At 49.4% G+C, this 14,386-nt stretch overlaps 1 protein-coding gene across 1 annotated transcript in view; it reads left to right on the top strand.

Moving 5' to 3' along the window:
* Positions 1 to 268: 268 nt before the first annotated feature.
* LOC112218030 (sperm associated antigen 1b) overlaps positions 269 to 14,386 on the top strand; it is a gene marked incomplete at its 3' end in the record, with an annotated part of 56,714 nt that continues 42,596 nt past the window's right edge. Inside the window, 6 exon segments of the mRNA XM_042313110.1 lie at positions 269 to 463; positions 664 to 769; positions 1,086 to 1,216; positions 3,127 to 3,233; positions 4,549 to 4,666; positions 12,174 to 12,605. Coding sequence (XP_042169044.1) covers positions 292 to 463; positions 664 to 769; positions 1,086 to 1,216; positions 3,127 to 3,233; positions 4,549 to 4,666; positions 12,174 to 12,605 — 1,066 coding nt within the window.

Below are 14,386 nucleotides of genomic sequence, written 5' to 3'. Positions count from 1 at the left end.
TCTAGAAGGTTCTACCTCCTGATTATATAGAATAAGACCAGTGAGTCTAGAAGGTTCTACCTCCTGATTATATAGAATAAGACCAGTGAGTCTAGAAGGTTCTACCTCCTGATTATATAGAATAAGACCAGTGAGTCTAGAAGGTTCTACCTCCTGATTATATAGAATAAGACCAGTGTAGTTTTCCTGATTATATAGAATAAGACCTGTAGTTGTTTCCTGCTGTGTAATTCGTGTATGGGATCCAGGAATCATGCCTAGACAATATTATCACTCTGTATTGCAGGTTTGATGTCGACAAGGAGCCTGATAAAAGACCATATTATCAATATTATCACTCTGTATTGCAGGTTTGATGTCGACAAGGAGTGTGATAAAATTGATGGAAATTTAACAAAAAAGGATCCCCCTGCAATTGTAAACTCTAGACATCCAAAAATCAGGAGCAAAATGGATACAACAGGTGAAAGATATATTTGTTTCTCATTCGACTGTGTCATTAGTGTCCCAGAGATGCTATTTAGTTTTAACAGTTACACAAAGTGTAAATAAATGAATTGTGTTGTTCGGTAGTTATATCGTGAATTCATGTACATTTTGAAGTAGGTCTTTATTTGACTATTCTTGCTCAGTCATCTTGATAGAATGTGTATGTTCTTGTAGCGTTGACTGAACAGGAGAAAGTCCTCGTTGCCAACCGTGAGAAGGATAAAGGCAACGAGGCCTTCAAGGCCAACGACTATGAGGAAGCTGTGGTGTATTATACAAGGTCAGACCCTATAACTTAACACTAATAGCTATCTCACTTTGAGGCTTTAGGGATGGTCATTACCGTCAAGCTAAGTTGATGCTAGTATCTTTTAGTGAATGCATATTCAATGGGTTTAATTCCTTTGTCTTGAGTTCAGCTTTAAACCATAGAGATACATTTATATTCATAGAGATACTAGTGGAGCTCTGTCATAATTCCTTATTCAATGTTTATATTACTCAAGCCCTTGGTGGGAAGGTCTCATCCAATAGCCAGTCTTCAGTACTGCTAAATGAGGTCCGTCTCTCTTCTCTCCATGTCTCGTTCTCACCAGGAGTCTGTCAGTGGTACCAACCGTAGCCGGCTACAACAACAGAGCCCAGTCAGAGATCAAACTGCAACACTGGCACAATGCCCTCAACGACTGTCAGAAGGTACTGGAAATGGAGCCAGACAATATGAAAGGTACTGACCCACTAGAGATAGAGCCAGACAATATGAAAGGTACTGACCCACTAGAGATAGAGCCAGACAATATGAAAGGTACTGTCCAGACAATATGAAAGGTACTGACCAGACAATATGAAAGGTACTGACCAGACAATATGAAAGGTACTGACCCACTAGAGATAGAGCCAGACAATATGAAAGGTACTGACCAGACAATATGAAAGGTACTGACCAGACAATATGAAAGGTACTGACCCACTAGAGATAGAGCCAGACAATATGAAAGGTACTGTCCCACTAGAGATAGAGCCAGACAATATGAAAGGTACTGTCCAGACAATATGAAAGGTACTGACCCACTAGAGATAGAGCCAGACAATATGAAAGGTACTGTCCAGACAATATGAAAGGTACTGTCCAGACAATATGAAAGGTACTGACCCACTAGAGATAGAGCCAGACAATATGAAAGGTACTGTCCCACTAGAGATAGAGCCAGACAATATGAAAGGTACTGACCCACTAGAGATAGAGCCAGACAATATGAAAGGTACTGTCCAGACAATATGAAAGGTACTGACCCACTAGAGATAGAGCCAGACAATATGAAAGGTACTGACCCACTAGAGATAGAGCCAGACAATATGAAAGGTACTGTCCAGACAATATGAAAGGTACTGTCCAGACAATATGAAAGGTACTGACCCACTAGAGATAGAGCCAGACAATATGAAAGGTACTGTCCCACTAGAGATAGAGCCAGACAATATGAAAGGTACTGTCCAGACAATATGAAAGGTACTGACCCACTAGAGATAGAGCCAGACAATATGAAAGGTACTGACCCACTAGATAGAGCCAGACAATATGAAAGGTACTGTCCCACTAGAGATAGAGACAGACAATATGAAAGGTACTGTCCAGACAATATGAAAGGTACTGACCCACTAGAGATAGAGCCAGACAATATGAAAAGTACTGACCCACTAGAGATAGAGCTAGACAATATGAAAGGTACTGTCCAGACAATATGAAAGGTACTGACCCACTAGAGATAGAGCCAGACAATATGAAAGGTACTGTCCCACTAGAGATAGAGCCAGTCAATATGAAAGGTACTGCCCCACTAGAGATAGAGCCAGACAATATGAAAGGTACTGCCCCACTAGAGATAGAGCCAGACAATATGAAAGGTACTGTCCAGACAATATGAAAGGTACTGACCCACTAGAGATAGAGCCAGACAATATGAAAGGTACTGTCCCACTAGAGATAGAGCCAGACAATATGAAAGGTACTGACCCACTAGAGATAGAGCCAGACAATATGAAAGGTATGACTGAAGCTCATGTCCCTGACTGACAGCGTTATGTTTTAAAGCTCATGTCCCTGACTGACAGTGTTGTGTTTTAAAGCTCATGTCCCTGACTGACAGTGTTGTGTTTTAAAGCTCATGTCCCTGACTGACAGCGTTGTGTTTTAAAGCTCATGTCCCTGACTGACAGCGTTGTGTTTTAAAGCCCATGTCATGTCCCTGACTGACAGTGTTGTGTTTTAAAGCTCATGTCCCTGACTGACAGCGTTGTGTTTTAAAGCCCATGTCATGTCCCTGACTGACAGTGTTGTGTTTTAAAGCTCATGTCCCTGACTGACAGCGTTGTGTTTTAAAGCCCATGTCATGTCCCTGACTGACAGTGTTGTGTTTTAAAGCTCATGTCCCTGACTGACAGCGTTGTGTTTTAAAGCCCATGTCATGTCCCTGACTGACAGCGTTGTGTTTTAAAGCTCATGTCCCTGACTGACAGCGTTGTGTTTTAAAGCTCATGTCCCTGACTGACAGCGTTGTGTTTTAAAGCTCATGTCCCTGACTGACAGCGTTGTGTTTTAAAGCTCATGTCCCTGACTGACAGCGTTGTGTTTTAAAGCTCTCCTCCGCAGGGCCACAGTGCTGAAACAACAGGGGAACTATCAGAGGGCGGCTGAAGACCTGAGGAACGTCCTGCAGACCGAACCACAGAACATCACTGCTACTGTTAGTGTCTCACACACACACCACACCAGACCACACACACACACAAACACACACACACACACACACCACACACACACATACACCACACACACACACGCGCACACACACACACGCACACACACATACACCACACACCACACACACACACCAGACCACACACCACACACACCACACCACACACACATACACACACACACCACACACACACACAACACAAGTTACTTTAACCATTCTGTTCCCTCCACAAAATGAATGACACCACCAGGACTCCTGTTTATTCAACAGACGTTACCGTAGTGACCATCAGACTGTACCGTAGTGACCATCAGACTGTACCGTAGTGACCATCAGACGGTACTGTAGTGACCGTCAGGACTCCTGTTTATTCAACAGACGTTACCGTAGTGACCGTCAGACGGTACCGTAGCGACCGTCAGACGGTACTGTAGCGACCGTCAGACGGTACTGTAGCGACCGTCAGACGGTACTGTAGCGACCGTCAGACGGTACCGTAGTGACCATCAGACTGTACCGTAGTGACCATCAGACTGTACCGTAGTGACCATCAGGACTCCTGTTTATTCAACAGACGTTACCGTAGTGACCATCAGACGTTACCGTAGTGACCGTCAGGACTCCTGTTTATCCAACAGACTGTACCGTAGTGACCGTAAGACGGTACAGTAGTGACCGTCAGACGGTACAGTAGTGACCGTCAGACGTTACCGTAGTGACAATCAGACGTTACCGTAGTGACAATCAGACTTTACCGTAGTGACCGTCAGACGTTACCGTAGTGACCGTCAGGACTCCTGTTTATTCAACAGACTGTACCGTAGTGACCGTAAGACGGTACAGTAGTGACCGTCAGACGTTACCGTAGTGACCGTCAGTACCGACCGTCAGACGTTGCCGTAGTGACCGTACCGCGACCATCAGACGTTACCGTAGTGACCGTCAGACGGTACCGTCAGCGACCATCAGACGTTACCGTAGTGACAATCAGACGTTACCGTAGCGACCGTCCAGACGGTACCGTAGCGACAATCAGACGTTACCGTAGCGACCATCAGACGTTACCGTAGTGACCGTCAGGCCTGGAATGAAGGATTTGGACTTAAGTCTTCAGTCGTGTCACATTTCAAAGGAACGTTACGTCCAGGAAGTCCTGAATCGACTGGTGCTCCTGTTGTATCAACCTGTCTTCATCTGCATAACATGTTGTTTGACTGTGTTTTCAATCTAATGGAACAATGGGATCAACTATTTCCCAAGTCTTCTTTTCTGCTTTTCCGTCACACATCCTGGCCCACAGAAACTTCTGGTTGAGGTGGATAAGAAACTAATCCAGTGTCAACCGGAGACGGCACGTAAAAGCAAGAAGATCCTGATTCAGGAAGTGGAGGAGGATGAGACACGGGAAGAGCAGAGAGGTGAGTGACCGATCACTTCACCTACTTAGTGAGATTGAACCATTATACCTCTCCGATGGAAGTGACTGACCTCCAGCCCAGTCCTGGAGACCACCAGTTAGAAGTGACTGACCTCCAGCCCAGTCCTGGAGACCACCAGTTAGAAGTGACTGACCTCCAGCCCAGTCCTGGAGACCACCAGTTAGAAGTGACTGACCTCCAGCCCAGTCCTGGAGACCACCAGTTAGAAGTGACTGACCTCCAGCCCAGTCCTGGAGACCACCAGTTAGAAGTGACTGACCTCCAGTCCAGTCCTGGAGACCACCAGTTAGAAGTGACTGACCTCCAGTCCAGTCCTGGAGACCACCAGTTAGAAGTGACTGACCTCCAGCCCAGTCCTGGAGACCACCAGTTAGAAGTGACTGACCTCCAGTCCAGTCCTGGAGACCACCAGTTAGAAGTGACTGACCTCCAGTCCAGTCCTGGAGACCACCAGTTAGAAGTGACTGACCTCCAGTCCAGTCCTGGAGACCACCAGTTAGAAGTGACTGACCTCCAGCCCAGTCCTGGAGACCACCAGTTAGAAGTGACTGACCTCCAGCCCAGTCCTGGAGACCACCAGTTAGAAGTGACTGACCTCCAGCCCAGTCCTGGAGATCACCAGTTGGTTTTTAATGATATGGTAGTTGACCTGGAGTAGCCTGCTTCACAGGCCCTGTACTGTGGTGTACAGTCTGTCAACAGTCAGTCAACATCAAACTGACTGTTCTATAAAACAACATTCAGATGGTTCACAATTCAACAGTCAGAAAAACAACTTCAACCCCTTTTTCTCATGTTTCTATAACAACAGAAACATGCAAATGAGAAAAACAACTCCACCCCAATTTTCTCATGTTTCTATAACAACAGAAACATGCAAATGAGAAAAACAACTCCACCCCAATTTTCTCATGTTTCTATAACAACAGAAACATGCAAATGAGAAAAACAACTCCACCCCTTTTCCTCATGTTTCTATAGCAACAGAAACATGCAAATGCAAGTCTAAGGCAATGAGTAGAGTTAGAGAGACATATTATTACCATGAGAAGGGGACATAGGTGTTGTAGTTTGTTCCTTAAACACCCAACAAGTGTTTAACCAGATCAGATGATGACTGATCCTAGACCTACTAAACAAAGAGGTTATTATATTACATTAAGGCTGGCTGGCTGGTCGGTTGCAAGGCTGGCTGACTGGCTGGCTGGCTGGCTGGTTGGTTGCCTGGCTGGCTGGCTGGCTGGCTGGCTGGTTGGTTGGTTGCCTGGCTGGCTGGCTGGTTGGTTGCCTGGCTGGCTGTCTGGCTGGTTGATTGGCTGGTGGTTGGCTGGTTGGTTGGTTGCCTGGCTGGCTGGCTGGTTGGTTGGTTGCCTGCCTGGTTGGTTGGTTGGTTGCCTGCCTGGCTGGTGGTTGGTTGCCTGGCTGGCTGGCTGGTTGGTTGGTTGGCTGGTTGGTTACCTGGTTGGTTGGCTGGCTGGCTGGTTCCCTAAGTGATCCAGAATCATTATCCTTAAGACCTAACAGACCTGACAGCCTGCTGCATTTTCCAAACACCACACCTGTCTGGGTTTACCCCAGAGAGCTACTGTGGGTCTGTGCTGTGGGTCTGTGCTGTGGGTCTGTGCTGTGTGTCTGTGCTGTGTGTCTGTGCTGTGTGTCTGTGCTATGGGTCAGTGTCTGGCTGTGTGTCTGTGCTGTGGGTCTGTGCTGTGGGTCTGTGCTGTGCGTCTGTGCTGTGGGTCTGTGCTGTGGGTCTGTGCTGTGGGTCAGTGTCTGGCTGTGTGTCTGTGCTGTGGGTCTGTGCTGTGGGTCAGTGCTGTGGGTCAGTGCTGTGGGTCTGTGCTGTGGGTCTGTGCTGTGGGTCAGTGTCTGGCTGTGTGTCTGTGCTGTGGGTCTGTGCTGTGTATCTGTGCTGTGAGTCAGTGCTGTGGGTCAGTGTCTGGCTGTGGGTCTGTGCTGTGGGTCTGTGCTGTGTGTCAGTGCTGTGTGTCTGTGCTGTGGGTCTGTGCTGTGGGTCTGTGCTGTGGGTCTGTGCTGTGGGTCAGTGGCTGGCTGTGTGTCTGTGCTGTGGGTCTGTGCTGTGTATCTGTGCTGTGAGTCAGTGCTGTGGGTCAGTGTCGGGCTGTGGGTCTGTGCTGTGGGTCTGTGCTGTGTGTCAGTGCTGTGTCTGTGCTGTGGGTCTGTGCTGTGTCTGTACTGTGTGTCTGTGCTGTGGGTCTGTGCTGTGTGTGTGCTGTGTGTCTGTGCTGTGGGTCAGTGTTTGGCTGTGTGTCTGTGCTGTGGGTCAGTGTTTGGCTGTGGGTCTGTGCTGTGGGTCAGTGTTGGGCTGTGTGTCTGTGCTCTGGGTCAGTGTTAGGTTGTGTGTCTGTGCTCTGGGTCAATGTGTGTCTGTGCTGTGTGTCTGTGCTGTGGGTTAGTGTTTGGCTGTGTGTCTGTGCTGTGGGTCAGTGTCTGGCTGTGTGTCAGTGTTTGGCTGTGTGTCTGTGCTGTGGGTCAGTGTTTGGCTGTGTGTCTGTGCTCTGGGTCAATGTTTGGCTGTGTGTCTGTGCTGTGGGTCAGTGTTGTGCTGTGTGTCTGTGCTCTGGGTCAATGTTTGGCTGTGTGTCTGTGCTGTGGGTCAGTTTCTGGCTGTGTGTCTGTGCTCTGGGTCAGTGTTTGGCTGTGTGTCTGTGCTGTGGGTCAATGTCTGTGCTGTGGGTCAGTGTTTGGCTGTGTGTCTGTGCTGTGGGTCAGTGTCTGGCTGTGTGTCTGTGCTGTGGGTCAGTGTCTGGCTGTGTGTCTGTGCTGTGGGTCAGTGTCTGGCTGTGTGTCTGTGCTGTGGGTCAGTGTTAGGCTGTGTGTCTGTGCTGTGGGTCAGTGTCTGGCTGTGTGTCTGTGCTGTGGGTCAGTGTCTGGCTGTGTGTCTGTGCTCTGGGTCAGTGTCTGGCTGTGTGTCTGTGCTGTGGGTCAGTGTCTGGCTGTGTGTCTGTGCTGTGGGTCAGTGTCTGGCTGTGTGTCTGTGCTGTGGGTCAGTGTTAGGCTGTGTGTCTGTGCTGTGGGTCAGTGTCTTGCTGTGTGTCTGTGCTGTGGGTCAGTGTCTGGCTGTGTGTCTGTGCTGTGGGTCAGTGTTAGGCTGTGTGTCTGTGCTGTGGGTCAGTGTCTTGCTGTGTGTCTGTGCTGTGGGTCAGTGTCTGGCTGTGTGTCTGTGCTGTGGGTCAGTGTTAGGCTGTGTGTCTGTGCTGTGGGTCAGTGTCTTGCTGTGTGTCTGTGCTGTGGGTCAGTGTTAGGCTGTGTGTCTGTGCTGTGGGTCAGTGTCTGGCTGTGTGTCTGTGCTGTGGGTCAGTGTTAGGCTGTGTGTCTGTGCTGTGGGTCAGTGTCTGGCTGTGTGTCTGTGCTGTGGGTCAGTGTCTGGCTGTGTGTCTGTGCTGTGGGTCAGTGCCTGGCTGTGTGTCTGTGCTGTGGGTCAGTGTTAGGCTGTGTGTCTGTGCTGTGGGTCAGTGTCTGGCTGTGTGTCTGTGCTGTGGGTCAGTGTTAGGCTGTGTGTCTGTGCTGTGGGTCAGTGTCTTGCTGTGTGTCTGTGCTGTGGGTCAGTGTTAGGCTGTGTGTCTGTGCTGTGGGTCAGTGTCTGGCTGTGTGTCTGTGCTGTGGGTCAGTGTTAGGCTGTGTGTCTGTGCTGTGGGTCAGTGTCTTGCTGTGTGTCTGTGCTGTGGGTCAGTGTTAGGCTGTGTGTCTGTGCTGTGGGTCAGTGTCTGGCTGTGGGTCAGTGTCTGGCTGTGTGTCTGTGCTGTGGGTCAGTGTTAGGCTGTGTGTCTGTGCTGTGGGTCAGTGTCTGGCTGTGTGTCTGTGCTGTGGGTCAGTGTCTGGCTGTGTGTCTGTGCTGTGGGTCAGTGTCTGGCTGTGTGTCTGTGCTGTGGGTCAGTGTTAGGCTGTGTGTCTGTGCTGTGGGTCAGTGTCTGGCTGTGTGTCTGTGCTGTGGGTCAGTGTTAGGCTGTGTGTCTGTGCTGTGGGTCAGTGTCTGGCTGTGTGTCTGTGCTGTGGGTCAGTGTCTGGCTGTGTGTCTGTGCTGTGGGTCAGTGTTAGGCTGTGTGTCTGTGCTGTGGGTCAGTGTTAGGCTGTGTGTCTGTGCTGTGGGTCAGTGTCTGGCTGTGTGTCTGTGCTGGGTCAGTGTCTGGCTGTGTGTCTGTGCTGTGGGTCAGTGTCTGGCTGTGTGTCTGTGCTGTGGGTCAGTGTTGGCTGTGTGTCTGTGCTGTGGGTCAGTGTCTGGCTGTGTGTCTGTGCTGTGGGTCAGTGTTAGGCTGTGTGTCTGTGCTGTGGGTCAGTGTTAGGCTGTGTGTCTGTGCTATGGGTCAGTGTCTGGCTGTGTGTCTGTGCTCTGGGTCAGTGTCTGGCTGTGTGTCTGTGCTGTGGGTCAGTGTCTGGCTGTGTGTCTGTGCTGTGGGTCAGTGTCTTGCTGTGTGTCTGTGCTGTGGGTCAGTGTCTGGCTGTGTGTCTGTGCTGTGGGTCAGTGTCTGGCTGTCTGTCTGTGCTGTGGGTCAGTGTTAGGCTGTGTGTCTGTGCTGTGGGTCAGTGTCTGGCTGTGTGTCTGTGCTCTGGGTCAGTGTCTGGCTGTGTGTCTGTGCTGTGGGTCAGTGTTAGGCTGTGTGTCTGTGCTGTGGGTCAGTGTCTGGCTGTGTGTCTGTGCTGTGGGTCAGTGTCTGGCTGTGTGTCTGTGCTGTGGGTCAGTGTCTGGCTGTGTGTCTGTGCTGTGGGTCAGTGTTAGGCTGTGTGTCTGTGCTGTGGGTCAGTGTTAGGCTGTGTGTCTGTGCTGTGGGTCAGTGTTAGGCTGTGTGTCTGTGCTGTGGGTCAGTGTCTGGCTGTGTGTCTGTGCTCTGGGTCAGTGTCTGGCTGTGTGTCAGTGCTATGGGTCAGTGTCTGGCTGTGTGTCTGTGCTGTGGGTCAGTGTCTGGCTGTGTGTCTGTGCTGTGGGTCAGTGTTAGGCTGTGTGTCTGTGCTGTGGGTCAGTGTCTGGCTGTGTGTCTGTGCTATGGGTCAGTGTCTGGCTGTGTGTCTGTGCTATGGGTCAGTGTCTGGCTGTGTGTCTGTGCTCTGGGTCAGTGTCTGGCTGTGTGTCTGTGCTGTGGGTCAGTGTCTGGCTGTGTGTCTGTGCTGTGGGTCAGTGTTAGGCTGTGTGTCTGTGCTGTGGGTCAGTGTCTGGCTGTGTGTCTGTGCTCTGGGTCAGTGTCTGGCTGTGTGTCTGTGCTGTGGGTCAGTGTTAGGCTGTGTGTCTGTGCTATGGGTCAGTGTCTGGCTGTGTGTCTGTGCTGTGGGTCAGTGTCTGGCTGTGTGTCTGTGCTGTGGGTCAGTGTCTGGCTGTGTGTCTGTGCTGTGGGTCAGTGTCTGGCTGTGTGTCTGTGCTATGGGTCAGTGTCTGGCTGTGTGTCTGTGCTGTGGGTCAGTGTCTGGCTGTGTGTCTGTGCTGTGGGTCAGTGTCTGGCTGTGTGTCTGTGCTGTGGTAGCTAACTCAACCCCCCCACTGTAAATCCCTGACTGGGGATTTGTTCTCTAATCCAACAGTCAAATCCCTCATGCTAATGGCTGCGTTGATCAGGATGCTATAAAGCCTCAATGAGCTGCTCTCTGCCATTCCCCCCTCTGTCTCAGTAATATAACATCCTACTGACTATCTGCCATTCCCCCCTCTGTCTCAGTAATATAACATCCTACTGACTATCTGCCATTCCCCCCTAGCCCCTGTCTCAGTAATATGACATCATACTGACTCTCTGCCATTCCCCCTCTGTCCCAGTAATATAACATCCTACTGACTATCTGCCATTCCCCCTAGCCCCTGTCTCAGTAATATGACATCATACTGACTATCTGCCATTTCCCCCTAGCCCCTGTCTCAGTAATATGACATCCTACTGACTATCTGCCATTCCCCCTCTGTCTCAGTAATATAACATCCGACTGACTATCTGCCATTCTCCCTCTGTCTCAGTAATATAACATCCTACTGACTATCTGCCATTCCCCCCCTAGCCCCTGTCTCAGTAATATGACATCCTACTGACTATCTGCCATTCCCCCTCTGTCTCAGTAATATAACATCCTACTGACTATCTGCCATTCCCCCTAGCCCCTGTCTCAGTAATATGACATCCTACTGACTATCTGCCATTCCCCCTCTGTCTCAGTAATATAACATCCTACTGACTATCTGCCATTCCCCCTCTGTCTCAGTAATATAACATCCTACTGACTATCTGCCATTCCCCCTAGCCCCTGTCTCAGTAATATGACATCATACTGACTATCTGCCATTTCCCCCTAGCCCTCTCAGTAATATGACATCATACTGACTATCTGCCATTTCCCCCTAGCCCCTGTCTCAGTAATATAACATCCTACTGACTATCTGCCATTCCCCCTCTGTCTCAGTAATATAACATCCTACTGACTATCTGCCATTCCCCCTCTGTCTCAGTAATATAACATCCTACTGACTATCTGCCATTCCCCCTAGCCCCTGTCTCAGTAATATGACATCATACTGACTATCTGCCATTTCCCCCTAGCCCCTGTCTCAGTAATATGACATCCTACTGACTATCTGCCATTCCCCCTCTGTCCCAGTAATATAACATCCTACTGACTATCTGCCATTCCCCCTAGCCCCTGTCTCAGTAATATGACCTCCTACTGACTATCTGCCATTCCCCCTCTGTCTCAGTAATATAACATCCGACTGACTATCTGCCATTCTCCCCTCTGTCTCAGTAATATAACATCCTACTGACTATCTGCCATTCCCCCTAGCCCCTGTCTCAGTAATATGACCTCCTACTGACTATCTGCCATTCTCCCCTCTGTCTCAGTAATATAACATCCTACTGACTATCTGCCATTCCCCCTAGCCCCTGTCTCAGTAATATGACCTCCTACTGACTATCTGCCATTCCCCCTCTGTCTCAGTAATATAACATCCGACTGACTATCTGCCATTCTCCCCTCTGTCTCAGTAATATAACATCCTACTGACTATCTGCCATTCCCCCTAGCCCCTGTCTCAGTAATATGACCTCCTACTGACTATCTGCCATTCTCCCTCTGTCTCAGTAATATAACATCCTACTGACTATCTGTCATTCCCCCTAGCCCGTCTCAGTAATATGACCTCCTACTGACTATCTGCCATTCCCCCTCTGTCTCAGTAATATAACATCCTACTGACTATCTGCCATTCCCCCCTCTGTCTCAGTAATATAACATCCTACTGACTATCTGCCATTCCCCCCTAGCCCCTGTCTCAGTAATATGACATCCTTCAGACCAGATAGTGTGTGTGTGTGTGTGTGTGTGTGTGTGTGGGGTTGTTCTCCACCCCTCCCCCTCTCTCTCTGCATCACCAACGGCTTGCTGGGCTGCCTGGTAGAGAGAGAGAGACTTCCTGAAACTCTATCAACCCCTCCCCCCACTGTGATGTAACCACTGACTGCTTCCTGTGGGTGTGTTCTGTGCTCGGCAGCTTGTCCGGTTGAGCCTAGCGAGGCAGTGGGAGGGGAGAGTGCTGCTCCTGCCGAGAGGGGAGACATGGGAAATGCTCAGAAGAAGCCCCACGGCAGAGGAGGGGAAGGGGGCCCCAGCCCGCATACAGACCACAATTCACACGGAAGCCACTGGAAAAACCGGGGAGGAATTGCAGAGAAGTACAAGGTGAACCAACAGGATTCGACGTCGGACAAGGGTCTGTGGAACGGAGCTCAGGGCTCTGGCAGGAGGGACTCTAAGGGAGCCAGGCCGGTCGGGGGAGACGGAAGCAACCTCGACGCCCCTTGTGGGGCCCTGCCCCCGCCGCTGGCCCGGCTCAAGAACGAGGGAAACCTGTTCTTTAAGAATGGACAGTTTGCTGATGCGCTGGACAAATATTCACAGGCCATCACGGGCTTCACAGACTCAGGTAGGTTTTCAGTATTGTGGTGTTGTGTCTGCGTGACAGAGCTTTTACTCATAACTCTCGTTCATCTAGAGTTGAGATTTATAATAACTTAGTGTGACGGGCTATTCAAATGACATGTTCGTTTTGTGTTGTTCCGGCATTTTCCACGGACATTCCCCCCAAAAACAACCGTATGTAGGTAATCTAGCAACTAATGCCACTGCTTTCGTGTTTCCATAAGGTTAAATCAGTGTGTTGTTCTGCCGCTATTGACAGCTGGTGCTTTCTGTGATTGGCCACAGCAAACCAAAGGTCAGCACATACCGCAGTAATAAAACTAACCTCTGTAGCAGCAATGTTATTCTCTTCACTGAATCACATCACATGACAGTGTAACGTGTCATTATAGCAGCATTTAGCCAGTCAGTGTGATGTGATTTGATTTCATAACGTGTCATTACAGCAGCATTTAGCTAGTCGGTGTGATGTGATTTCATAACGTCATTACAGCAGCATTTAGCCAGTCGGTGGGATGTGATGTCATTACAGCAGCATTTAGCCAGTCGGTGGGATGTGATGTCATTACAGCAGCATTTAGCCAGTCGGTGGGATGTGATGTCATTACAGCAGCATTTAGCCAGTCGGTGGGATGTGATGTCATTACAGCAGCATTTAGCCAGTCGGTGGGATGTGATGTCATTACAGCAGCATTTAGCCAGTCGGTGGGATGTGATGTCATTACAGCAGCATTTAGCCAGTCGGTGGGATGTGATGTCATTACAGCAGCATTTAGCCAGTCGGTGGGATGTGATGTCATTACAGCATCATTTAGCCAGTCGGTGGGATGTGATGTCATTACAGCAGCATTTAGCCAGTCGGTGGGATGTGATGTCATTACAGCAGCATTTAGCCAGTCGGTGGGATGTGATGTCATTACAGCAGCATTTAGCCAGTCGGTGGGATGTGATTACAGCAGCATTTAGCCAGTCGGTGGGATGTGATTACAGCAGCATTTAGCCAGTCGGTGGGATGTGATGTGATTACAGCAGCATTTAGCCAGTCGGTGGGATGTCATTTCAGTTCAGATGTACACTCCCGTTCAAAAGTTTGGGGTCACTTAGAAATGTCTTTGTTTAAAAAAAAAAAGCCAGACAGACGCCTCACAAGTCCTCAACTGGCAGCTTCATTAAATAGTACCCACAAAACACCAGTCTCAACGTCAACAGCGAAGAGGCGACTCCAAGATGCTGGCCTTCAGCTACATTAGTCATTTACAACATTAACAATGTCTACACTGTATTTCTGATCAAGTTGATGATATTTTAATGGACAAAAAAAGTGTTTTTCTTTAAAAAACAAACAAGCGACCCCAGATAAACTTTTGAACGGCAGTGTATCCTGATTCATCACAACATCCAGGTGTAGAGTAGCAGAGTGACTCATCACACTAGTGGTTGGTTGGTTACTAGCAGTGTATCCTGATTCATCACAACATCCAGGTGTAGAGTAGCAGAGTGACTCATCACACTAGTGGTTGGTTGGTTACTAGCAGTGTATCCTGATTCATCACAACATCCAGGTGTAGAGTAGCGGAGTGACTCATCACACTAGTGGTTGGTTGGTTACTAGCAGTGTATCCTGATTCATCACAACATCCAGGTGTAGAGTAGCAGAGTGACTCATCACACTAGTGGTTGGTTGGTTACTGGCAGTGTGGTGAGTCTGTTTTAGCTGTCTGGAGTTCAGCCATACCCTTGCCAGGCAGGAAGGCAGACAGGCTCAGTTCCTCTCAGGTCACGTGA

The sequence above is a fragment of the Oncorhynchus tshawytscha genome, unplaced genomic scaffold, assembly GCF_018296145.1.
Source record: "Oncorhynchus tshawytscha isolate Ot180627B unplaced genomic scaffold, Otsh_v2.0 Un_contig_850_pilon_pilon, whole genome shotgun sequence".
In the NCBI taxonomy this organism is placed as follows: Eukaryota; Metazoa; Chordata; class Actinopteri; order Salmoniformes; family Salmonidae; genus Oncorhynchus; species Oncorhynchus tshawytscha.
This window is presented reverse-complemented; position numbering and strand designations above follow the sequence as displayed.